This window comes from Ischnura elegans, chromosome 6 (assembly GCF_921293095.1).
Source record: "Ischnura elegans chromosome 6, ioIscEleg1.1, whole genome shotgun sequence".
Lineage (NCBI taxonomy): Eukaryota > Metazoa > Arthropoda > Insecta > Odonata > Coenagrionidae > Ischnura > Ischnura elegans.
This window is the reverse complement of record NC_060251.1, coordinates 107628317-107650836: the sequence shown is the minus strand read 5'-3', so window position 1 is coordinate 107650836 and position 22520 is coordinate 107628317. Positions and strand designations below refer to the sequence as shown.

Below are 22520 nucleotides of genomic sequence, written 5' to 3'. Positions count from 1 at the left end.
GTCCCTTACCGCTGAGAGAGGTTGTAAAAGACGAAGGGTCTGGGTATCTGCTCCCGGATTCGGAGGGTTAATCCTAAACCCCAAAGCGTTGGGTCCCGAGACAAAGGCGACCTAAACCCACGACCGTCCTGAAAGGGGGAGAGCTCGAAAACGTATATATACGGGTTTCGTTTTCTTGACCGGGAAAATCTCACACGTATATATACGCCCGTGGTCTCCCGGGTCAGGAAACGTCCACACGTATATATACGTGTACGGTGGGGAAAAGGTTAAAATAGGCCTCGACTTGCAGTTCTACCTGAGTTGGCTGTTTTCATAATCTAAATGTGTACAGCTAAATATTACACAAATACTGCTTCACTACTCAAGAATTGGCATCGTCCACTGAGACCCGAAATCACAATTCAGTGAAAGAATCAGCAAATTGAAGGGATGGACAGTATTTTTAAAAAATTTCCTCATTCAGTCATTCTCTAACAGTTAAAAAAAGTGAAGGTTTCTGCCAACTTCTCATGAATTTTGTTAGAGTTTTGGTTTACACATTTAAAAGATCAGGAAGAATATTTCACTGAGGAAAGTAATCACTGGCAAGAGTTTAAAAACAAAGAACCATGCAAGGCTCATGGACAAGACCAAGGTGTTGCTGACAGGGCCGGCCATAGCAGGTGCGGGGCTAGGGGTGAACCTTCAGTGCGGGGCCCTTCGCTTAAAATATTAAACTCTATACCCCATCTACAAACTCGAGCATTTTGAATCCCTACCACTCTCTGGCTAAGCATGTGTTCCCCTCCCAAATTCAGACTTCGTAATTACGCCGTTATGATACCTTAATTCAAAACTATTGCATATTTTAATTTTTTTTTCACAAACGCGGGGCGGCCCGGGCGGTCGCCCCGCCCTAAGACCGGCCCTGGTTGCTGAGATGCAGTGAAATGTTAGACATTGAGATGTCATCACCCTATCAGCAATTGGGTTAGTGCAGCTGATTTTTTGTACTGAAAATGTGCCAGAAGTAGATATTGGATAAAAAAATTCTAAAATATATATCTCACAATTTATTAAAATTAACACCATGGATAATGACAGAAAAATAGAGTTTGAGTTCGATGTTATCATTAACATCAATTGAAAGTATCACTTCTGATTTTAATGGACCAAAAATTTGTAATATAAGCTATGCGTGTTTAAGCTATTTAGTAATTTAATTTGTAAAACTAAGAAAATTTTCTATAAAATATAATTAAATACTCAAATTTAGTTGTCATTTCTAAAAATTTTGACAGTATCCAGCTCATTCCTGCTGGCACCTATAAGAGGAAAATGTTTTCCGTGCTGTGCCATGAGTATAGTAAATGTGAATGTTCTAATCCTCTCTCTACAGACCTCTTCAACTCAATAGGGACCCCAGCTGTTACGGCTAAGGAAAAACTATTCCCTTCCCTTTTTATTTTTTGGAGATAAAGGTTTTCCTTCTCCTCACTAGGGTCTTTTTCCCAAAATGCACCCTCCAGTCTATGATCACCACCTTCCTGATTATTAAGGTGCCAACTGTCTTTCAAAAGGGGCCATTTAGAGGACATAATAATCTGAAATGATGAATTACTTATTAGAATCAAGCTCTGCCGAACCCACTATCAAAAAATAATATTTCATAATTTGAAGGTTTTAGCTTCTAACCCAACAGCATTTGTTTCGTTCGCAAACTGACATCTTGAACAATTCAATAGCCAAAATGGCTAAATTAACATGAATAATCATCCCTTTTTTCATGGCTAAATTTTCATGAATCATTATGAAATTTAAAAACACCTCAAGCTTTAAAATGAAGTCAAATTTTAAAATAAGCAGATATTAGCACACATATAAATACATAGACCTTAATGCTGGGATTACCCTCAAGTGTGTTTCAAAGATATATATGTAAGATAAGATAGATAAGATGTATGTCCATCATATAAAGGTACCACGTAGGCATCACACTGGGATTTTTGAAATGCAGTATATGATGATAAAAACATTTTCCAAGTTAGATTTTAAAAATTCCATGCAAACTATGAGAGCATATATGCTCTCAAATTTTAATGACCTAGCCATATATGGCTAGGGGATCCCCTACCGCACACATATTTCAGCAAGACCATTCAGCCTTCCTTATAAGTTCTTAATCTTCTGGTCAGCCTCCCTTCCTTATATAATCATGAAGTAAATGTACTTCGCAGTTATCTTGCTGGTACAAGACAGCAAAAAAGAGTATATGCATGAACAACCGTCGAATAATTTGAATGGCGACTAATAACCACAAACATGGAAATAAGAATATTATTACCAAATGAGTGTCCAAGGAAAATATGAGGAAAGTAATCGGCAATTAGAGATATTCAGCACTATTTAGAACAAAATATTTACTTCTACACGCTAAACTGAAAGTATATTTCTCATGCATCTTGTTCCGATTTCCTTTAAATATCGCGTTTCAACATCAGAGATAACAGAAAATCTACCAAAAATAGTAATATCAGAAGAACTTTTCCAGTATCGCAGAGATTCAATGTATAAGTTTATTTGAATAAGACGATTTCTAAATCATACGCTCCTTATGCCCAGTTCTCGTGTTTTGGAGTTAATAAAATATTGTATCAGTTTCGGATGCATTAATATCGATAAATAGCGGTAAAATAACTTACCATACATATATAGCCAGTAAATATACTAAATTAATACAATATTTGCAGTGCAGGAAGCAGTGGCGGCTCGTGAGTCAAATGCTAGGGGGGGCGCACTCCACCGGGGGGTCATAATTTTTTAATATTTCGTGTATTTTATTAAGTTTTTACGGCAATCTAGGAATTAAATTCTGTGATGCCATACGTTCCGTTTTTTTCAACAAAAATACCTAGTTTTCCTAATAAAGCTTGATTAATAAATACTAAATGCAGTAGACTCTCGGTCATACGGATCGGCTTAGTCCGGACTCTCGATGATAGGGGAGACCGGGGCACGTTGGCCATAGGGGCAGGATGGCCCAGTCGAGCTAATTCATACAATAGACACTGAATCGTTCTATAAATCTATCAGAAGGTTGCTAGCTCACTTCCCCTTTCTCCACAAGACCATTATGACTGGCGGAGCAGTTTTTGACAAGTTATAGTGATTAATAGTATTTGCGCGTGTTTCAGTAAAATTCTACTCCCAGGTTAAATGTGTGTTATTTAAGTTTTGATCAATTTAGGCCCAACAGTTGAGTACTATAATTAAAGATCATAGTTTAAGGATAACTTCTGTGTGGCATACAATATAAATTGCTTCAGTGAGTTTTGTAACGAATAGAATTTATTGTAAGCATGGCGATGGGGCAGGTTGGCCCAGGGACGACGGGGCACGTTGGCCATCCGGGCAAACATACCACTATGGATTCCTTCGTCAAAAGTGGCCTAATTTTTAATGGACGGTCACTTCCATCATCAAATGAGCTGTCATTCAGGTGTACATGACTTAATATTGTTTCAAATCGGTTACAATCCATGCTTGCCGACAAGAGTGTGGGGATGTACCTTTCGTTAAATTGTGTTACCTTTTTGGACCAACACATATGTTTATTAGGGTATTTATCGTAGCATGACATTAGCATCACATGTCATATGGCCTGACTTCATCATGTCATACGTTCCTCCTTCTCCAAAGCTAGATTTACATTTTTCTGGTTAGCATATATGTCACTGTTTATGCAAATGTGCTTAAGCAGTTCATCCGAGAAAAATTAAAAAAAAAGTCGAGTGGACTTACGCATTTTATTGCCTCTTCAGTAGGAAGAATTGGATTACAATTTAAATTGACCTCGAAACCTGGATTACCCCTTCCCCACTTATATGGATTATTTTCTGTTACATTTGAGGGTAAGCTTGCATCAATAGTCAACTCCAGAGGTGCCGCTGGGTCTGCGATTAGTCGTCTTTGGGAGCGTTGGGTTGCGTCTCAACTGATTTGACACAACGACTCAAATTAAATTCACAGGGGCTACTAAAATATAAGCGCAGTGGTGAAGACAGACATCTATTTGAACGTAACATAGTATCACAATGTAACGCATGTCAACTGGAGCTAAAAAAAAATAAAATACGCGCGTCCGATATAGGAAGATGAAGATTCACTGTGCCTAAAGTGTGCCTTTTTTGACGGTCAGCCTGGAGCACAATGTATTTAGTACACAAATTGCAAGCGTTAGGCTCATCAGACATGTGTGAACAATGAAATCCGCGTACTTTTTTACAAGTGCAATAACTGTGCTGATCCTTTGTATATGGAAAGTCACAAAATTTAACTGGTTTGTATTAGCACGCCCGAAATCCTAATAATTTAAAGCTTTCCCGTTGTTTTAGTAAAATGGTTACATATATTGAAATATATATCTTGATAACTATTAGTTTTATTTTGATTCCCTAAAATCATACTAGTTTAGACTATCAAAAAATACATGGGCCAACGTGCCCCAGCCGCTGGGCCAACTTACCCCGATGTAGGGACAGATTGGCCCACCTGTCATATGCCTACTATTTATTTATTTTTTTAAATTTATAATTCATATATTCAAGTTTAATTATTGTCATCCATATCCAGAAAGACTGTTCTGCAATTTAGCAATAATTTCATAAAGTTAACTTTGCATAAATAAAAAAAATTTAAAAATTAAAAAAAATCGGGCCAACGTGCCCCGGTCTCCCCTACTGATCAATGATCTTGAAGACTAAAAATATATTTGCTGCGATATTTTGCAAATACAAACGAAAATACGTAACTTTAGGTTTTAGCGCCTACATTCTTCGTGCGGATATGCCCGCAATACACTTATGTTGTTCGTTTTTCAATCATAATGCGTTATTTGTCAAATCTATTCAACATTTGCAATAATTTAGGTAGCAATGACACTTGTAACACCTGAGGAGGGAGGAGAGTGTCACTGACTTCCACTAGGCAACAAACACTACTAGAATGCGCGCGCTTTGCTATTGCAGATGTAAACTTTGATGGCGGTGTTCGCGTTGCTTCTTGAATACAGTATGATTTAAAATCAACAATTAAACATTTCTCACACATTTTAAACAAAATATGAAATACTCACAGGCCTTTCGTTATATTGCAAAAGTCCATCCTTCTTTCATTCTGTCCAGCAAAGTGATCAATTACACGTTCGTTGAAATCAGCGCTGGACAACAATTTCTTTCTGATTAAACACATGGCAAGGGCACTAGTCTATAAATAAACAAGGGACGACACAAAATAGGCCGACGAAAAATACGACCAAAAAGAACAAGGTGCCTGGACACAGAATTGGGACAATTTTTCCCTATATTTCCCTTAAAAAAACGAGCACTGTTGATTAATTCAAAATTGTCTTCTTGAATGTACACACAGCACTAAGAAACTTCTTAATCGGCAATTACGCACAATTAACTCCTCGAAAATGATGTCTGAACTCATTTCACTCCGTTCTTTCCGAGGGTCTTGCCGTTACTATAAGGACGACTCAAGGGAGATAGAAGTCGTGGTCCACTAATGCTGATTCAGCTGAGGGACGAATTTAAGGTCAGCAAAGGCATTCAAGCAAACAAAGGACGTCACGGACCATCTCCTTGAGTCTAGGATTCATATGTGGTAAACACACGAGACGCCAACGGGTCGCATTTGGAATAACCGTGTCTTCGAAATCATTGCCATGATATTATAGAAAATAAGTTCTAGATCGTAAAAGAAGACGACTCGACTGAGCCACAGATGGGAGCTGTAAGGATTTCCGCACTGATATGAACTCTTCGAGGCCACATAAATCAGACCCAAGTGGGCATTTTCCGTCAGACAGCTACCGCTCTGCCGCTGAGGAATTAGGTGAACATGAACTAATACAACAAGGACGGCTAGAAAAATGATGAACCTACACACAAAAGGTGCATTGTACGCGGCACTTCATGACATTAATTGAATGACTCTATTTAAAGTCGCGCTTAACGATTTAAATTATATTTAATCCTTCACCCTTTCACGCACGCAACTATTTCTTAAATTATAAATCAGTGGGGAATGTTAACTGATTTTTCCTAATACTGCAGGTCTTTTGATAAATTTATCTGAAAAATAGGTACCGCATTTCTAATCATCGGGAAGATATGAATACATTGTTAAGGCCTAAATATTATAATATTAGTTTCCCCAAGGTTCTTGAAATTCGTAATCATAACAGAACTGTGTCAAATACTAGAGAATAGTTTTCCTTCGTCAATACGGCCTTTAACTGGTTGGATTTTATGTGTTCCGGAATTCAAACACCAAAAAACGCAAGCATAATGGGATAATTTATTTACTGTAGCAATACCTACCAGTAATTAAAAATTAAAATCGTATAACTACACCCAGTACAGTGACCATTCTGATTCCGTACGTCCCTTTTCTGTGGCAGCGCCAAGTAGACGCCAGATTATACGCCCGCTGGCCTGCGCAGCGATGTCAGCTCACTCGTCGCTCTGCGCATTTTCGGACGACGTCCCAAGACTTCCATAAGACTCAACGTTAGACGCGTCATAGCACCAGCGGCCCCCACCACTACCACTCTCCATATAACTGCATGGGGATGGATTGGGACGTTCTGGCCAGCGCCCCACGGCTACAAATACGAACTTCTCGCGCTATTTCTTTTCGTGTTTTTCCAACACTTTCGATGTATGGGACTGAAAAAACGCTTTGATTAATCAGATGCATAATTATAAATTAATGGATATTTATTTTTTTTTACTTTTTCAAATATTTGGGAGGGGCGGCGTCCGAGAGTCCTTATGGGCAAACCGCCACTGGCAGGAAGTAATATTCAGTTTCAAATTTCAGACTATCCGCCATATTAGAGATGCAATATTACTTTCGATTCGCAATTTTTATTCAACAGGCGATGAAAAGGCGGTAATTGCAATGGTGCTGGTGGTCGTTGACATAGTTGATAATTCTCAGTTTTTACAGTAATACTCCTTTTATAGCAAAATCAATGGCACAGATTATTTATCCATTTATTTATTTTTCGTTGAGACTATTATTCTTACTGGTTGCTGAGTTGGTTGGTGAATGCCAGTCTATCTTATTTTCTTCGTAAACCGCATGATTGCACTCCGATTGAATCACAAAATGGCGCTTTAGTTCCTTTGAGTTAAAATTTGATTATTTGAATCTTATCGTCATGAGAACGCAAAGATTTGTTCCGAAAACTGGGGCAAGTAATTTAATATTAAATCTCGACGTTTTCGTCAGTGTTGGAGAAACAGTGGGCATTCTTCCATGCAGTGGGTGTATTGTAATATATGCGGTATAGTTTGCTGATGAATGCTTAATATTTACTAATGCTCAACGTGAGTTCTAATTGATTTTACGTCGTACTGGCCGATGGCCAAAATACCGTTGCATCGTAGATAGTTGGGTTTGATCGGTAGATAATTGGGTTGTTAAGAATTTGGTGCAAGATTGTTCAATTTTTACTTTGCTTTCAGAGGTCCATAAAATTGGAAAGAGGCAACGAGATTGCTTACTGGTGCAATCTTTACCAAATGACTTCCACTAACAGAGATAGCAAGGTAAAGATCTTACGAAGAATTTCGATTTTCAATACTGAATTATTTTTTCTAGGCAATTTTTTAGCTTTGACGTTGACAGCTTAGTGCCAGTAAGATCAGTCATATAATGAAAGACTAATTATTCAGTGTTTAGTGGTTTAATTTTGTTATGGCAGTTGATAGAACCAAGCGAAAACTGGGATGTTTCTATGCAAGTTTAATTTGTAGGTATATCATTTGGTTATGTGGAGAAAGCATCCTATATATTACTCAGATTTCAGAATCATTAGTTGAATGATATGGTAATGAAACGTAGTGCATAAAATCCTTATTGAGAAACCTACGTCAAGTCTTTAAGCACTAAAGACGGATTTTATTTTGAGAAAATACCATGTTTGAAATTTTACTTAAGTTCCTTTATGATTTTCATTTGCAATGATTTGTAATTTTAGTGCTGCCTCACTCAGCATATGCTAGATATTTTTGTTTTAAGCATGGTTACAACACTTGCAAGCTTGCTGTAACCACTCAGATATGTATAATGAAAGTATGTTCAACCTCCAGATTGTCACCTTGAATTGATGATTGAATTAATGTCCTCTATCTAAGTACTTCCTTGCCTGACTGCAACTTCTCCCTTACCATCTCCCCTTCCTTTCTACTTTCTTAACTAGCTGCACTAACCAATATTTCGAGGATTATTTGTAAGTACATATTGACAGACAAGCCCCATAGTATGCATTACATTATGCTTGGAGCAGGCCAGCATTTATTTAAAATTATTCAATTTCATATGCTTAACCTGTTAGCTGCGGGAGCATCAACATTTTTCTGCCACTGTATGCAGGGCATGAGTGGGGAAGATATTTTTCCGTCGACCCCTGGACATGTGTCCAGTAGGTAGTGGACCCTCATAATCTGGGGCTGCCCACCCTCACCCCTGACGACAGGCCATGAATACAACCTCAGAGTAAGGATTGGGGTAGAGGGCGCTTTCAGGCTGCGCAGTAGCAGATTCTTGTAGTCAACATGGTTACCACGTGATCGTGGGAAGTAGTGCGGGAATCCCTTGTGGGAAGAATTGTGGGAAGTGTGGGATGTATATGCTGTGTATGTGGGATCTTGACTACATGCGCAGTAGCCAAAGCGCACTCTCCCCCATCCTTACTCTGAGAATACAACTGAGCCCTTTCTAAGAATCATAATTGGAATCTAAATATTTGAACACGGCTTTTTGTTAATCGAATGTAAATGGATTTTTTTCCTCAAATTGGGCCGGCATGACATTTTTATGAGTGATTTAATATCAAGCAGTTATAAATCCATTGATTTTTAACCATATTCCTCGATATTTCAACCATATTTCAGCCGATTTGAACTTCGCAAAGCATTTCGCATGTACCTATGTTTGGATGCGGCAGGTAAAGGTAATGGATAATAAAGTTTATGATAGGCATTATTATTAGAAAATATAGTGTTTTTGTCACTTAGAAATCTATTTTAATGATAATCTCTGAAACAACCCATGCATAGAGCTTTTTGACAGTCTCTGCACCAAAATCACGTGTCTTTTCTCTTTTGATCCCTTTTTTTGTATTATTACACACGAAATATACTCTCTGGGGTTTTTATCTGCCCTCACTATTATGTATTTTTTTTTCAAAAAAATGCCTAGCCTTTAATCTTTCTGGAACATTAGCACCAGCCTGGAAGTTTTCTTGAAATATTGTGTCGTCGGTTCCTAAAACACTATATGATGGGTGAAAGACCCACCACTGAAAGTATAAGAAAAAGAGACCAATGCTTTCAAATAAGTTTCCCCGGCTAGTGGACAATGACAAGATAAATAAATTCCTAGGAAATGCAAGGATTCGGATTTGTTGGAATTGTTTTCATCGTGAACTCGCCGCAGAGAGAAGGGAGCTCTCTCTCGGAGAAGGGATAATTTTTTAAGTATTGTGGTATTTTAATTTAGTTTCTAGCATTGATATTAACAATGATAGTAAACATGAGGTACTAAGACTATGTCTAGAGGTATAAGACTAAGTCTAGAGGTCCGTTATTTGTCACATAAAATATTGTTTAAAAATTGCTTAAGCAGAGAATAAAGTGAAGAATTCATTTCAAAATGTTATAAAAATTGGACTATCCAACAAATTTTTCCTTGCAAAAATTATTGCCGAGTTCACCGTGGATTCCTGCTGTGTGGAGGATCGTAAAAGAGTGGGAGGGCTGGGCATAACTGCTGAGGAGTGGCACTAGGGTCTGCTAAGTTGAGTCTCAGCCAGGGCCTGAATACCACCGACCATTGCTACCACAGCAGTTGTTTCCCTTCCCCCATGACAGCCATAGCTGATGCCCAGTTGTTTGCATTGAAATATCCACACCTGCTATACCTGTCATTAGGTCTTCTGTCTATGAAATTGCTCATTAGCTCCATTAGACGTTCAGTTCAATGGTAGAAAATTAACGTCTTCCGGAACTAGATTATACACAGTGGCATTCAATGTGTGGTTGATTGTATGTATATGTATCTCTCAGCCTCCCTCACTTTGGTACGACTCAATATCCAAAATTTTGTAGGAAAAAATTAACTATGAAATACATAATGACAGGTGGATTATTAAATATTCTAAGAAAGGCATGGCATCATCAATCTAAGCAAAGGCATGGAAGGGTGACGGAGGCCTGTTTCTTTGGCACTGTAAATGTCATAAATATGTTTGTTCAGGAGTAAAGTGAGTACTTAATTTGCCTGATTTACATTCCATGCTCTAACAAAATTGGCTGTTTTTCCTACACCTTCATTTTCATTTTAATTCCCAATTCATTACTGCTTTGCTGATTGCTCCTTCAAAGTTCATTTCAGCAAAAGCCAACTTTTGCAAACTACTTGTCGATTTACTGAGTATTATCAATAAGAACATCTTCTGTATCAACCCAACTTGGGGGTTGAGTTTTTGGGGACACCATAGGTATGTTCTTGTTGAATGTTGTTGCATTGTGGTTCAAGTCATCACCTAGCTTACCCTGTCTCTGTATTGATAAAGCCAAAATGGATTTTAATTCCGGTTAAAATGCTGCATGACATTGACTGGTATGCAGAAGAGTAATTCTGGAAGCACTTTGAGTAATTATGGCCTCATCAAAGCAGAAGTAAATTCTATTTGGTACATATTTCACGTATCTCTTTTTTCATGGTGAAATAATATTACATCGTTCCACCAAGTAACGCCCAAATCTGTTGATTTTTTCTCTTTTTTAGTCTATGAGAGGGTGTAAATTTGGAAACCTTGTCTTGGTCTGAATCAGCATTGTCGTAAACATTAAAATTATGAAATATTGTTTTAAGCATTGCACACCTTATTACACCAATTTCTATCTTGGTGAATCTGGGCTATGCTTCTATAATATAAACAACGACAGCAAAGGGTTCAGAAATATCCGGGGTAAAAGCCTTTAACATGCTTGGTGGCAGGAGTGGAGGGAGTGATGTTCTCCATGCCACTCTGTGCAAGATAAGGAATGCTTTTAAAACCATTCCTTAAACAAAAAGGGAAGGAGGAGGGCATTGAATGCATTCAGCCCCAATCTAACTAGCAGCCTCAATCACAACTAACCTGATCAGAAAGTGATGCAAATTGCCGAAGGTGGCAAAATGCACCCATGATAGTAGCCTGTGGTAGATCCAAGGAGAGGCTAATGTGAAAATGGTAATGGTACCTTTAAAATGGTAATTTTGTTCGAACCCCCACTACTGCTGGGAGTTAACCCTCCCCCGTCCCTCCTTTGTCCCTATCCTGGATCTGGTGCTGGTTGTAGTGGCTTTGTGTAGTGTTCCAATAATGGAACACAGTATTATGACAGCTTGTAATTAAAAGATATTTCAAAATTTTCACCCTATAACACTTAAGCCATCATCTAATTTATAAGGCAAATATTCCAAAATTTCGGAGCAATGCAAATAGTTGTTACATTCCTTGAGATGGTCCAAGGAAAAATGCTTTTAAAAAATGTGTAGCGATATTTCTCAGGATGTGGGCTGTGATTGGTCAGCAAAACATACCAAATATGTACTCAATACTACATGTAGATCTTAATAAAGAGGTATAAATACAAGTATACATAATTATAAATGAATGGAAAAATTAAGTTTAATTCCTTGTTGTACTTCATTTATTGAGGACAGTGCAACTATTTTAACTCTGGCAAGATTGGCATCTATACATCCGGGTGACATGTGTCAATTATAGATTTGTTTCTATTCCATTGTTTGGCACACTGCATTCAAAGCCTTCGATAGCAGTTTCATATTCATCAGTTGATGATATCATCATAATATCACTGCTAGTTAAGTAACATGGAATAGCTTAAAATAGTGTGAATGCATGTGAGGAAGAGAACCAATGCTGCAGATGCCATAAATATTGGCCAATATGTAACATATTCAACCTGGAACATCTTTGCATGCAGTCTCAAAAAAATGGATATATTTTTCTGCCCCTTCATATAAGGCCTTTCAGGGATAGGAGTGCGCATCCCTCAGTTTCTCACTTGTGACAATTTGTATGTATATTGACTGATCATAAGGTTGACTAAAAAAGTTAAATGCGTTAAATGGTGCTTCATAAGCCTTAGGTATTTTGAAAACCTCGTCATCAATTTTCAATAGTGTGGTTTCCTGTTTTTTTTATTGCCTAAATCAAACGGTTATTACTCCTGGAGTACGTATTTCACTCTTTTAGATTTTTAGATTACGATATCTATTTTTCACAATTAAATGAAAAGTGAAAAATTTTCAATTGCACGAAAATGCGATGGCTAAGTATGAATGCTGGGAAAAGCTTATGAAAAGCCATTCTGGTTGTGGTTGCCATTGTGTGAGGCCACCTTGGTGCAAGGCTATGAGCACTGTTACGATGCAGACTGCTTGCAGGTGGCAAAGTATCCTGGTAGCAGGTAGCTTTTGTCTTAAATAAGGATTATCAATGCCCTATGAAACGGAGGAAAACTTCCGACCACAGATAATTTTAATAGGTGATTATTAAGAAATATTTCACTGAGCTGTGTGCCTCATGCATGCATTGGTAATCACAGACAATGTAAAACTCCTGGCTACTCGTATAGCATCTGGGCCCCTGTGACGTCACGTTGAGTGGCATCGCATGGTCGCCAATCTGGTTTTTTTCAAATGTGTTTAAAATTGACAATTAAGATTCGTCTATACTGGGATTTCTAAAGCCAAATATTTTGCATATTATGAATACAGTAATGTTGGGCAACAAATCATGATCAATGCCTTCCATTTTCTATGATGAAGGAAAGTACCCTATTGCATGTACTGCTCATACTTATATGTATCAGTCCATCCCTTGAGTTTAGCAATTCTCTCAAGTAGAATGACTGTATTCAATACAAATAATCCAAAGTAAATTGATGCGTTCCATTGCTTGTGAGATGTGCTCTTGAATTAAATTGCCAATTACCATAAGTAGGAAAAAAATCTGTAGATGGGTATTTAAAAAATATTTGATCTATTGGTTTTATCTCAGCACTAGTTTTTGTTGAATATTGCCGAATGGTATAGGTTAAACCAGGGGCGCAGCTAGGAATTCAGTCTGGGGGGTTTAGGTGCAACTAATACCGGGGTGTGTGGGGGTATGGAATACCCACCACGATAAGCGTTAGGTGAGAGATTAATAAATTGCGGAATTTTAAGATAAATGCTTCAAAATGGTGAGTTTTTACGGCTTTCTGAGGGATATTTCATTAATCCTTACACTATTATATTAGTAATATCAATCCAGTTGAGTAAAATGGATTAAACTTAAAAATTTCTGTGAGCTCTGGGGGGGAGGTTTTAACCCCCAAAACCCCCCCTCGCTGCGCCACTGGGTTAAACATATAGGCTACTCATTCTCTCTTGAACAAAAATTCATTTCTTTCATTATCTCTCCCTAGGATTGATTGCCTATTGTGATTAATGAGCAGGGGTTTCAGAAATGTCCTCTAACCCTTTTTAATAAGTCCTCAGCAGGTCTGTGCTTAACATTCTGGGGACGAAAACTGCATGGAATGCAGAGTAGTCTCAGGGGCAGCCTGGCTAGTTCGGCAGGTTGGCAATCACCAAGGGCACTGAGCTTAAGGGGACCCCATTGGGCTCGTGTCAATCGTGAGGCATATATGAAAGGCATGATAAAAGAGACTTCGATTACTTGGACCAAAGCTTTTCTGCAATTATTAAATTCCACTTTTTCATTAATAATAAATTTTTTATCAATTATTAATAATAATATTTTTATTCATTAATAATAATAATTTTTGATAAAGCCAATAAATTGTTGATGGCACTAAAAGAATTGTTAAATGCAAAATGTACTACACGTGGCCCCGATGGGTGGGTGCCCTCTGGGTGTTTTGGGTCCGTCTCTCGCGAGCTCGGGTCAGATTAGGCTCGAAGTCGAAGTTGAACCCTCATTAGCGGGTCTGACCATCGGTAGTCCCAGCGAGAGCGATATTAACCATTGCTTTTAACACACTCGGTGTAAAAATATTATATGTATATGAAATAATAAGTAAAATAAAGCTGTCAGAAGATAGAAGAGAATCTTATGCTTTATGGAAAGGGCTGTTTTAAAGGTCTTTTAGATCAGGTGTGCCGCTAAGAATTAAGGCTGGGGGGGGGGTGTAAGTTCAAAAATAATACCGGGGTGTATGGGGGTTTGGAATACCCACCAGGCTAAGTGGTATGTGGGAGATAAATAAATTGCGGAATTTTAAGATAAATGGTTCAAAATGGTGAGTTTTACGGCTTTTTGAGGGATATTTTATTAATACTTACACTATTATATTAGTAATATCAATCCAATTAAGTAAAATGGATTAAACATAAAAATTTCGCTGAGCTCTGGGGGGGATTTTATTGCCCAAAACCTCCCCTCGCTTCACCACTGTTGTAGATTGCAGAGCAGTTTCAAAGAAGAAATTCACTAAATTGGTAACGGAACCATAATACACTATCGAATTTTAAAAGCTGTGAAGTTCTCACATGTTATGGTATTTTTTCGTGCGAAATTGCTAATTTGTATTCACTTTTATCTAGTTTTCAAGAGCCATAATAGTGTCAAAATCCATTTCCGGGCATGAAATTCTATAAAATTCCCCTATAAGGAGGGTCCCATCATGAGCTCCAGCCGAAGCCCCCCAATCACCCCTTATAATTCAGCTGAGAGATGAAAATGATTTGTTGAGAAATAATCAGGTTCTATGACATAGCTATTCTGCTGACTGCTGCAACCACTCATTCTGGATCATGCTTTTTTTCATTCCTGTCCCCTAGAATTTTCCAACATGTTTTGGAGATGCATATAAGTATATTTCTTGATCAAAATAAAATGTACCGTCATTATTTATAAGTCTCTATTCCCATGCCTTGCTATTTCTGAGATTTTTACTTTAAATTTCCTTTTTCTGTGAAAGACATCTTGTTCTTATAAAGCTGGTAAACTATTTCTTTGTCTTTGCGGCATTCCATGTAATTGCAGTGCACCATTCAGTCTGACCTCTATTTCCTATCAAATTTGGAAAAGTTAGTGATCCTTCGAATTAATGAAAAATTACAATTTTTAGAATTTCTCATGAGTTACATAGGACAGGTTGCAATGAATGTAAATGGTTAGAAATATGTACATCGCTATAGAAAGGTTAGCGGATCGAAGAGAGAAATGAAGAGCTGCATCAAACTAATCTTAGAATTGTTGACTCATGATGATGATGATGATGAACTTTGTATATGAGATCAGGTCACTACGAGTGCGTGCCTACTTATATTACAGTGGTAGAGTAAGGATAGGGTTGTCCACCCCCCTCGTCATAATTTGTGGGAGAATTGAAAAAAGTGGTAATTTTTAGGGTGGCTCTAAAATGGGAGTATTTATTTCACCAGCTTAAAAAACGATTTTTAAAAGTAATCGATAAATATAAAAGCCACTTGTCTGCGTGTAACAGGTATCATGCCTCATCATTTTTGATAAGTATTGCATTCCACCAAGGGCTGGGAAATTACTGAACCTCCCACTCCACAAAAGAACTAGCTTAATCCACCCCTCTTCCAATACTGCAGGGCAGAGGGAGCATGTGCCCCGGGCAGCAGATTTCAAGGGGCGGCAAAATTTGAAAATTTTATTTCAAAAAGTAATTTAATTTTTATGATTAAAGTATTTGAAAATAATTAATGATGTATTAATTATTTAAAAATTATATTAATAAAATTTCAGTATGGCAAACAGACGGTGTGTAATTTCAACTACCGCATCTCACAAAAAAAGGCTGTTGATATATTATATTTTAGTGGCGGGCAACGGGAGGGGGTCGGAAAACTGATCCTTGACCCCCCGGACCAACTCCTGGTTCCAGCCCTGTCCATTATCACCATGAATTCGTCCATTTTTTATGAAAATTTAATAGATAAATTAATAACAAGAATTCTTGGACATCTGCGAAAAACATCTGGTTCTTATAAAGCTGGTGAGCTATTTCTCCATCTCTGCGGCATTTAATGCTATTGCAGTAGACCATTCAGCCTGACCTCGGTTTTCTTTCAAATTTGGCAAAGTTAGTGATTCTTCAGATAAATGAAAAATTATATTTAAATTACCTTTTTACGCCCTCCGTGTTCATCCAGGAGGAGCGGCGTTGCCGGAGAAGAAGAAAGCCTCGGTCGTATTGGCGCGGAGACTCTTCAAGCGCCGACTAAGAAAGCCACCGAAGCTGCTCCGGGCCCCAAACGTCCTCGCCCCCGCCGGCTGGGCCCCCACCGCCTCCGTCGGCCCCTCCGCCGCCGTCGCCGCCGCCGCCGCCCAGCCGCCTCCTGTGAGTTCTGCGGGGCGAGTCCCTGCCCCCAGCCCCCGAACACGGGCCTCCCTCCCCCCTCAAGATACCGCCTCCGCCAACGACTCCGCCGGCGCAGAGCCTCCGCCGCTCTGCAGAGGAAATACGAGAGAAAGATGGGGATGGTGGGTTAGGGTCGAGGAGGGTCGGGGTTTTCCGTGGTTTACGCATTTCGTGGCGAGGGTCAGAGTGGGGTTAGAAGGCCAGGGGTTGGGTGGGAGGGAGACATACTAGTTGAGCCTGAGCTACTTAAAGACGTGTGGAATGTTTGATTTTTTAATATAAACATTTTCAATCATCATAACTTCATTTTATTTTTGGTATCCAAGCATACATGTCTATTGAGGGCACGTTTCGATCCTTTTCATAGTATATATCAGTGATTTTTTTTTCTTTCGGTGTAGGTCTTAGTCGGGAAGGTTACACGATAATTTTGAGTCGATCACGCAAAAACGCGATGAAGTTCGCGTAAATTGCCGCGAGAAAAACTACTTGATCCAGAAATCGAACCATGGTGATTTTCCCCGATATTTTTGCAAAATGTTTTATAAATTCATGATGTATTCAGTAGACGTGTTTGAAAATTTCATTCTGAAGTTATCTTTGACTTGCCAAAATTTACCCTGTTTATTAGGATCGTCAGAAACGTTTCCTGCAAATGTTACAATTGAATTCGGTTGCGCCTGGATTTGCACGTCTTTAAGTGTTTCAGATAAGATTGAATAATCGGTTTTATTTCATTTTCCGGAAGAGTGCAACCTGTTTTAGGTTTCACCATTCTTTTATCAAAAGGGATACATCAAGGATGAATAATGTCAATGAAAGCTTACGATAATTTTAGGATGGATGAAAGATGATTTACCATTTCTACCATTGAGGAATTTCGTTAAGTTACAATGGATGTAATTGTCTCGTTTGAAAACTGTGGAAAATTTTCAGCACTTCAAATGAGTTTTCACGCTTCAGTAAGGGTTCCCTCTGCATATGTTTAGAAAGTGTAGATCGGGTATGGTAATTTTATTTTAGGAAATTTTAAAGATTCATGCGAATGATTTATTAAACATAATGTTGTATAATCATTATTTTACGTGGGAAAAAATACAATACGTCTCATATTTAATTTATTTTTACTATTTTCTATTTATGTTTGCTTGTATTTAAACAACTAACTGGAACTCTGGAGTCAGTTTTCAATCATTCGTTATAGGGAGGCTTCGTATCATTCGTATTTATTTAATCAAAATGTAATTAAATCAACCTCAACATTATTTGAGCGGAATTTATATCTTCTTAAAAGTTGGTCTGTGACGATAGTGCATGGCTCATGGTTATGCAAATTTCTTTAACTGTTTGCGTTAAAATACTAGAGACCTCGCTCTTTAACTAACGAATTCTGTATTATATTGTTTCAGTTGACTCGTCTCATTGAGTCTTTTGTTCTTTACAGCGTACATTTTTGTATTGCATATAATCTCTACTTGATGAAAACTTCCATGTGTTTTCTACTGTATAACATCGTTTTCCGGTTATTTAAATGAAAACTAAATTGCTGTATTCTTAGGAAGATTAATCCAATTCCCTCTGCAGGGGTAGCTTTCCTAGTGATGCACCTTGCATCCATCCTTACCAATCAAAATTATGTACGTGCTCGAAGTAACGGAGGTTGTAAATATTGGCCACGTGAAAAAGCATGAATCGTTAGAGCAATTGATGGCTGAGATAACTTTTTAAATTTCGCAAAATAAGTTTCTGTTCTGGGTAAATGGTTCTCAATCTCACCTGCAGGTAGAGCGGAGAGTCGCCGTCGGCGAGAAGTGTACATTTCTGTCGCCAGGGGGATTCGGAGTGCAGAGTAGGACTGGGGATGGGGGAAGGAGGGGTTTTCCAGCGGGGAGGGGTAGAATGGGGCTGGAAGACAACAGAAAGGGCAGAGGTACCGATTAGTAGATTGTTACTTCACTTACTGTTGCAGAATTAAGCACACTCGGTATTTTAAAAGAAATCAAAACATGAAATCACATCTAAATCGTAGGGGCTACTATCGGGATTTTTTTTTTAAGGAAATGAGGTGCACTAACAAAAAAGAAAGATTACTGATACTATTGGGATGAACTGTAAGTAAAAAAACACATTACTGGTTAAGGCTTAATGATCATTAATTCAAAAAAAATTAGGCCTAATGTTTCGTTCTCGGACATCTTTGATGTCGTATCAGTTGGCTTGGCTTTCACTAGACTTAACACTATGCGGGAATGTATACCTAGGTTTAAAACAAAACATTACTCTTAACAGAATCCAAGCTTCATCTTTTATATTGCGTATTTAATTGGAGTTTCGTTGTATGCTGGAAATTTCGTATTAGCTTCGCTGGTACGTTTTCTAGATTTGACCAAGTACAGGTCGTTAGTTGAAGTCACGTGTGATCGTCGTAGTATTAATTTAAGCACTTGCATTTGATTGCAGTGTATAATCTTTGTCGCTTACTTAAATGATATACCATTATCAGCGTTCGAAGTTTTGGCATCACTGCGTTTTTATAGTATCAAGTTTTGTTTGTTCATGCCTTGTCTTGATTATTATAAGAGGAATAGGCTACCTCCATTATTAACGGGTAATAGAGACAGCATCCTTGCATGTATAATGATACCAAAGGATAATTTGATAGCTCGATAAACTAAGTATTTGAATTGGAAATTTACATCCAGTACTGAAGCAGAAGATCACTAGGTACCAGAAATCCATCCGTCTCCGGTAACGGCTTCAATTGTAGACTTAAGGAAAAATCAACCGTTTGCACGACCATCGTCATGAAGATCACAGAGGAGTGTAATTTATCGTTACGAATTATTGTTTAAATTTTACAAACTATTTTTTTAAATACTTGAAGTTAATGAAATACAAAAAATAGTTTGTACTTCTAAAATGAATTTAGGAAAGATTCAGTCCTAGAGGCTGGTATATTTGCTCGTATTTACAAATTTTTGGTTTCGAATATGTCCAATTTTTATTTATGACTTTTACCTTTACACTATCGTTCAATTTTACTTAGGGAATACATTTAATGGTAGAGAGAGAGAACGTTTTTACATTGGCGGGAAGTTAATATAAGGGAAAATATGTTTTTAAGGTCAAAGTGGGAGGTTTAATGGCAATACTTTCGTCTCATTTTAAACGATAAAATTGGAGTAAACTCTAAGAGGCCAACTTGAGTGAAATATTTAAGAAAAAAGTTACGTGTTTCATCATAATTTTTTATGAGAGTCAGCAATTAATCGGTTTTGGTTAAAAAACATTGAAACTTAAAAAAATATTTGGTATATTAACGAATTTTAGTCATCACACCGGACATTAGCGGTTATCGGTCTTTCATTTTTGTCACGAATTGATTGTTTCCATTTATGCTCAGGTGCGGAGCATTACATTCGTATTGGCTGAAGTCCGCGAAAGGACAAAGGGGTATAACCTTGGGCTACATTACTAGCCTAATTACACCATTATTTTGCCGTCAGTTTACTTTAACTGGAACTTTTACCTTATGGAGCTAATCATTTACTTTTTTGCCAATAATTATTATTTCTCGCCACATTTTTAGTCAATATTTGTCCCTTTACACCCTGAATGTCAATGGAATGTATAGCTAATTAAATAGTTTATTCTTTATAACTAAGCATACATACTGAAGTTTTGCCGAAAGTGCCAGTGATCCAAAGAGCGTTGAGAGATGAATGCAAAGCCTCTCAACGTGGTGGCCATAGTAACAAACTTAACTATTTCTCCTTGCACTTGAATCTACGGCAGAAAAATACTTCATTAGAAGATTTGTGATATGCAGTTTGAAATTAAGTCGGGAACTCTCCTAAAATGCTTAAACTATATGCATGAACAAATGGTAAAAATTTAGCGTTAATACTAGGTATATTTAGTAGAACCCATAAACCAGTGCATATTTCACGTCCCCATACCTCTCCGTTTCCTCTATGTTAGTGAAAGCAGCAAGCAGTTAGAGAAAGAAGCAGAATGCAGTGAGATTTGTTAGGCAAAGATGCTTCCAAAGGAGAGATTATATAGATCTCCTAGACGACGGAATAAAATGAGAAAACAAAAGCGGGAAAGAGAAAAAACTTAATTAAATAGATTGATCTCTGTTGCTGGATTAAACCAGAATGTTTTTATACCAAGGACCTCAATTTTTCAGTGTCTCAAACTATCGTTTGCGGTTTCATTAACGCCATATTTGATCTTACGATGAAATGCGATCAAGTAATCGTTGTATATCTAATTCACAGGGATGAAGATAGCACATTTTGATCAGCACCTATCGTTTAAAGTTTGAGAAATTAATCAATGGAAGGGCCAGAAAATATCAGCTTGCTTGTGTATGGAGAGCAACGGCTAAAAGTTTGCAATTTTCTTTTATCAAAATGTTTTGCTAAATCGTTGAAGACAACATTAGCTTGCCCGCTGTAACATTGATAATATTGTAGATATTTATATAAATTACGACGAATCTTTGAATTGACGTTGCATGGTATGAAATGCGGTTGATTATATGTTGATTTGTAGCCGGGAATGGTGTCGTAAAGTGTTAGATGACTTGCCTGCCCTTAACTGCAGCACTCAAAGGGTTGTGTGATCCACCTTGGAATTGCTGAATTCATATAATTATTCGAAGAAGGAGAACCGCTGAGGGATCGAGAATATTCGGAAAAGTCGGCGGGATACTTTGCAAGAAAAGAATGGAGTCGCGGAGTCATTTCTCACAGGCGTATTTACACGCTAAAACGTAACGGATTTGGAAGGAATCCACGACCTCTTGTGACCGATTCCCTGGCAAGCGTTTCCCCCTCTTAGGCATTCAATCATTATAATTCGAATCCGTCCACGTACTTTCGGAGAATTCTGCCATTGATTCCATCTCCAGGTGACGTCTTTCAACAGGTGCGGAGAAGTCGGGACAGGTCTATGGGGAAGGGTGGGGTTAAGAGGGGGAGGCACCACTTCAGTCACTTGAGATGTTTCTCAAGACTTCCGAATTCCCTGCGCTACAGACAGAGGCGGTGGTTCAATGCGGACGACTCGTTGTAGTAGAGTGGAAGGAATAAAGGAATTTCCGAGTCGTGGCGTTACTAAACATTCGCTTCGGGAACGCCCCTATCCATCCTATTGAAGCCGAGAATCTCCGTTTAGCAGTAACACGATACGACTCACGTCCTATGAAAGATATGACGGAACACGTCCTCGAAATGTGTTTTTAATGCCGTCATTTCAGAACATGGTTCTGCCGCGCCTGCTTTGTATGGCACGCGGGGCGACTGGGTTGTCAAGCCCTAAAATATTAGGTTTGCCTTACAAAGGGCATTGTACGATCATGGGTTTTTTTTAACCCACTAGGAATTCAGCCGTTGCTCAGTTTGCGCATGCGATTAATTATTGCCAGCGTTGAAGTTTCCAATGCACAATTTGCGCTTGGCGCGTTGCATTTTTCGGTTTTATTTGTGAACGTTAATTTCCCCATTGTATTTGCTGAATTGGTGTGAAGGGACAAAGTATACGACATATTTATTTCGAATGGCTTGGGAAATACAAGTAAACTCACGACTTAAATTTTAGCGTACGATATCTTATGCATTTTTGGATAAATTATACCGTTTAATGGATTATACCAGCGGTTTTCTTCTCCACATTGCTTTATTGCTAAGCGTAGCCGTAGGACGTGATAGGAGAGCATAGCGTATTGTTTAAACTGCATACACGAGTAAAATATTTGGCAAAAATTCACAGCGTGACTCGAAAAACTGGCGTGGACATGGAATTGTAATAGAATCACTGTATAATTAACCATTACGTCGGCTCTTCCTCCCCCTCTCCCTCATATTTTCTCAGTAAGCATTTTTATATATTTTGCGAACCATTGTGATGTTATGCCACGGTTGTGTGGCAGCCTTTGTTATCGATCGATGCCGGATAAACAATTTCTCGCCTTGGAAAAAGGAAACAAACTTCCTGTATCCCAGAGATGACAAAAACTGTCTATTCATCACACTGTTA

General features: G+C 38.2%; 1 protein-coding gene across 3 annotated transcripts in view; it reads right to left on the bottom strand.

Moving 5' to 3' along the window:
- LOC124161488 (protein vein-like) overlaps nucleotides 1-22520 on the bottom strand; it is a 325924-nt gene that overhangs the window by 9056 nt on the left and 294348 nt on the right. For 2 of the 3 annotated variants that reach the window (XM_046537809.1, XM_046537810.1), the window contains exons 6-7: nucleotides 18252-18380; nucleotides 16240-16564 (exon numbers count right to left, since the gene is read on the bottom strand). In XM_046537809.1, the coding sequence (XP_046393765.1) occupies nucleotides 16335-16564; nucleotides 18252-18380 (359 nt within the window). In that variant the 3' untranslated portion in view covers nucleotides 16240-16334. The remainder of the gene's footprint in view (nucleotides 1-16239; nucleotides 16565-18251; nucleotides 18381-22520) is intronic. The other variant, XM_046537811.1, reaches the window with a different exon arrangement.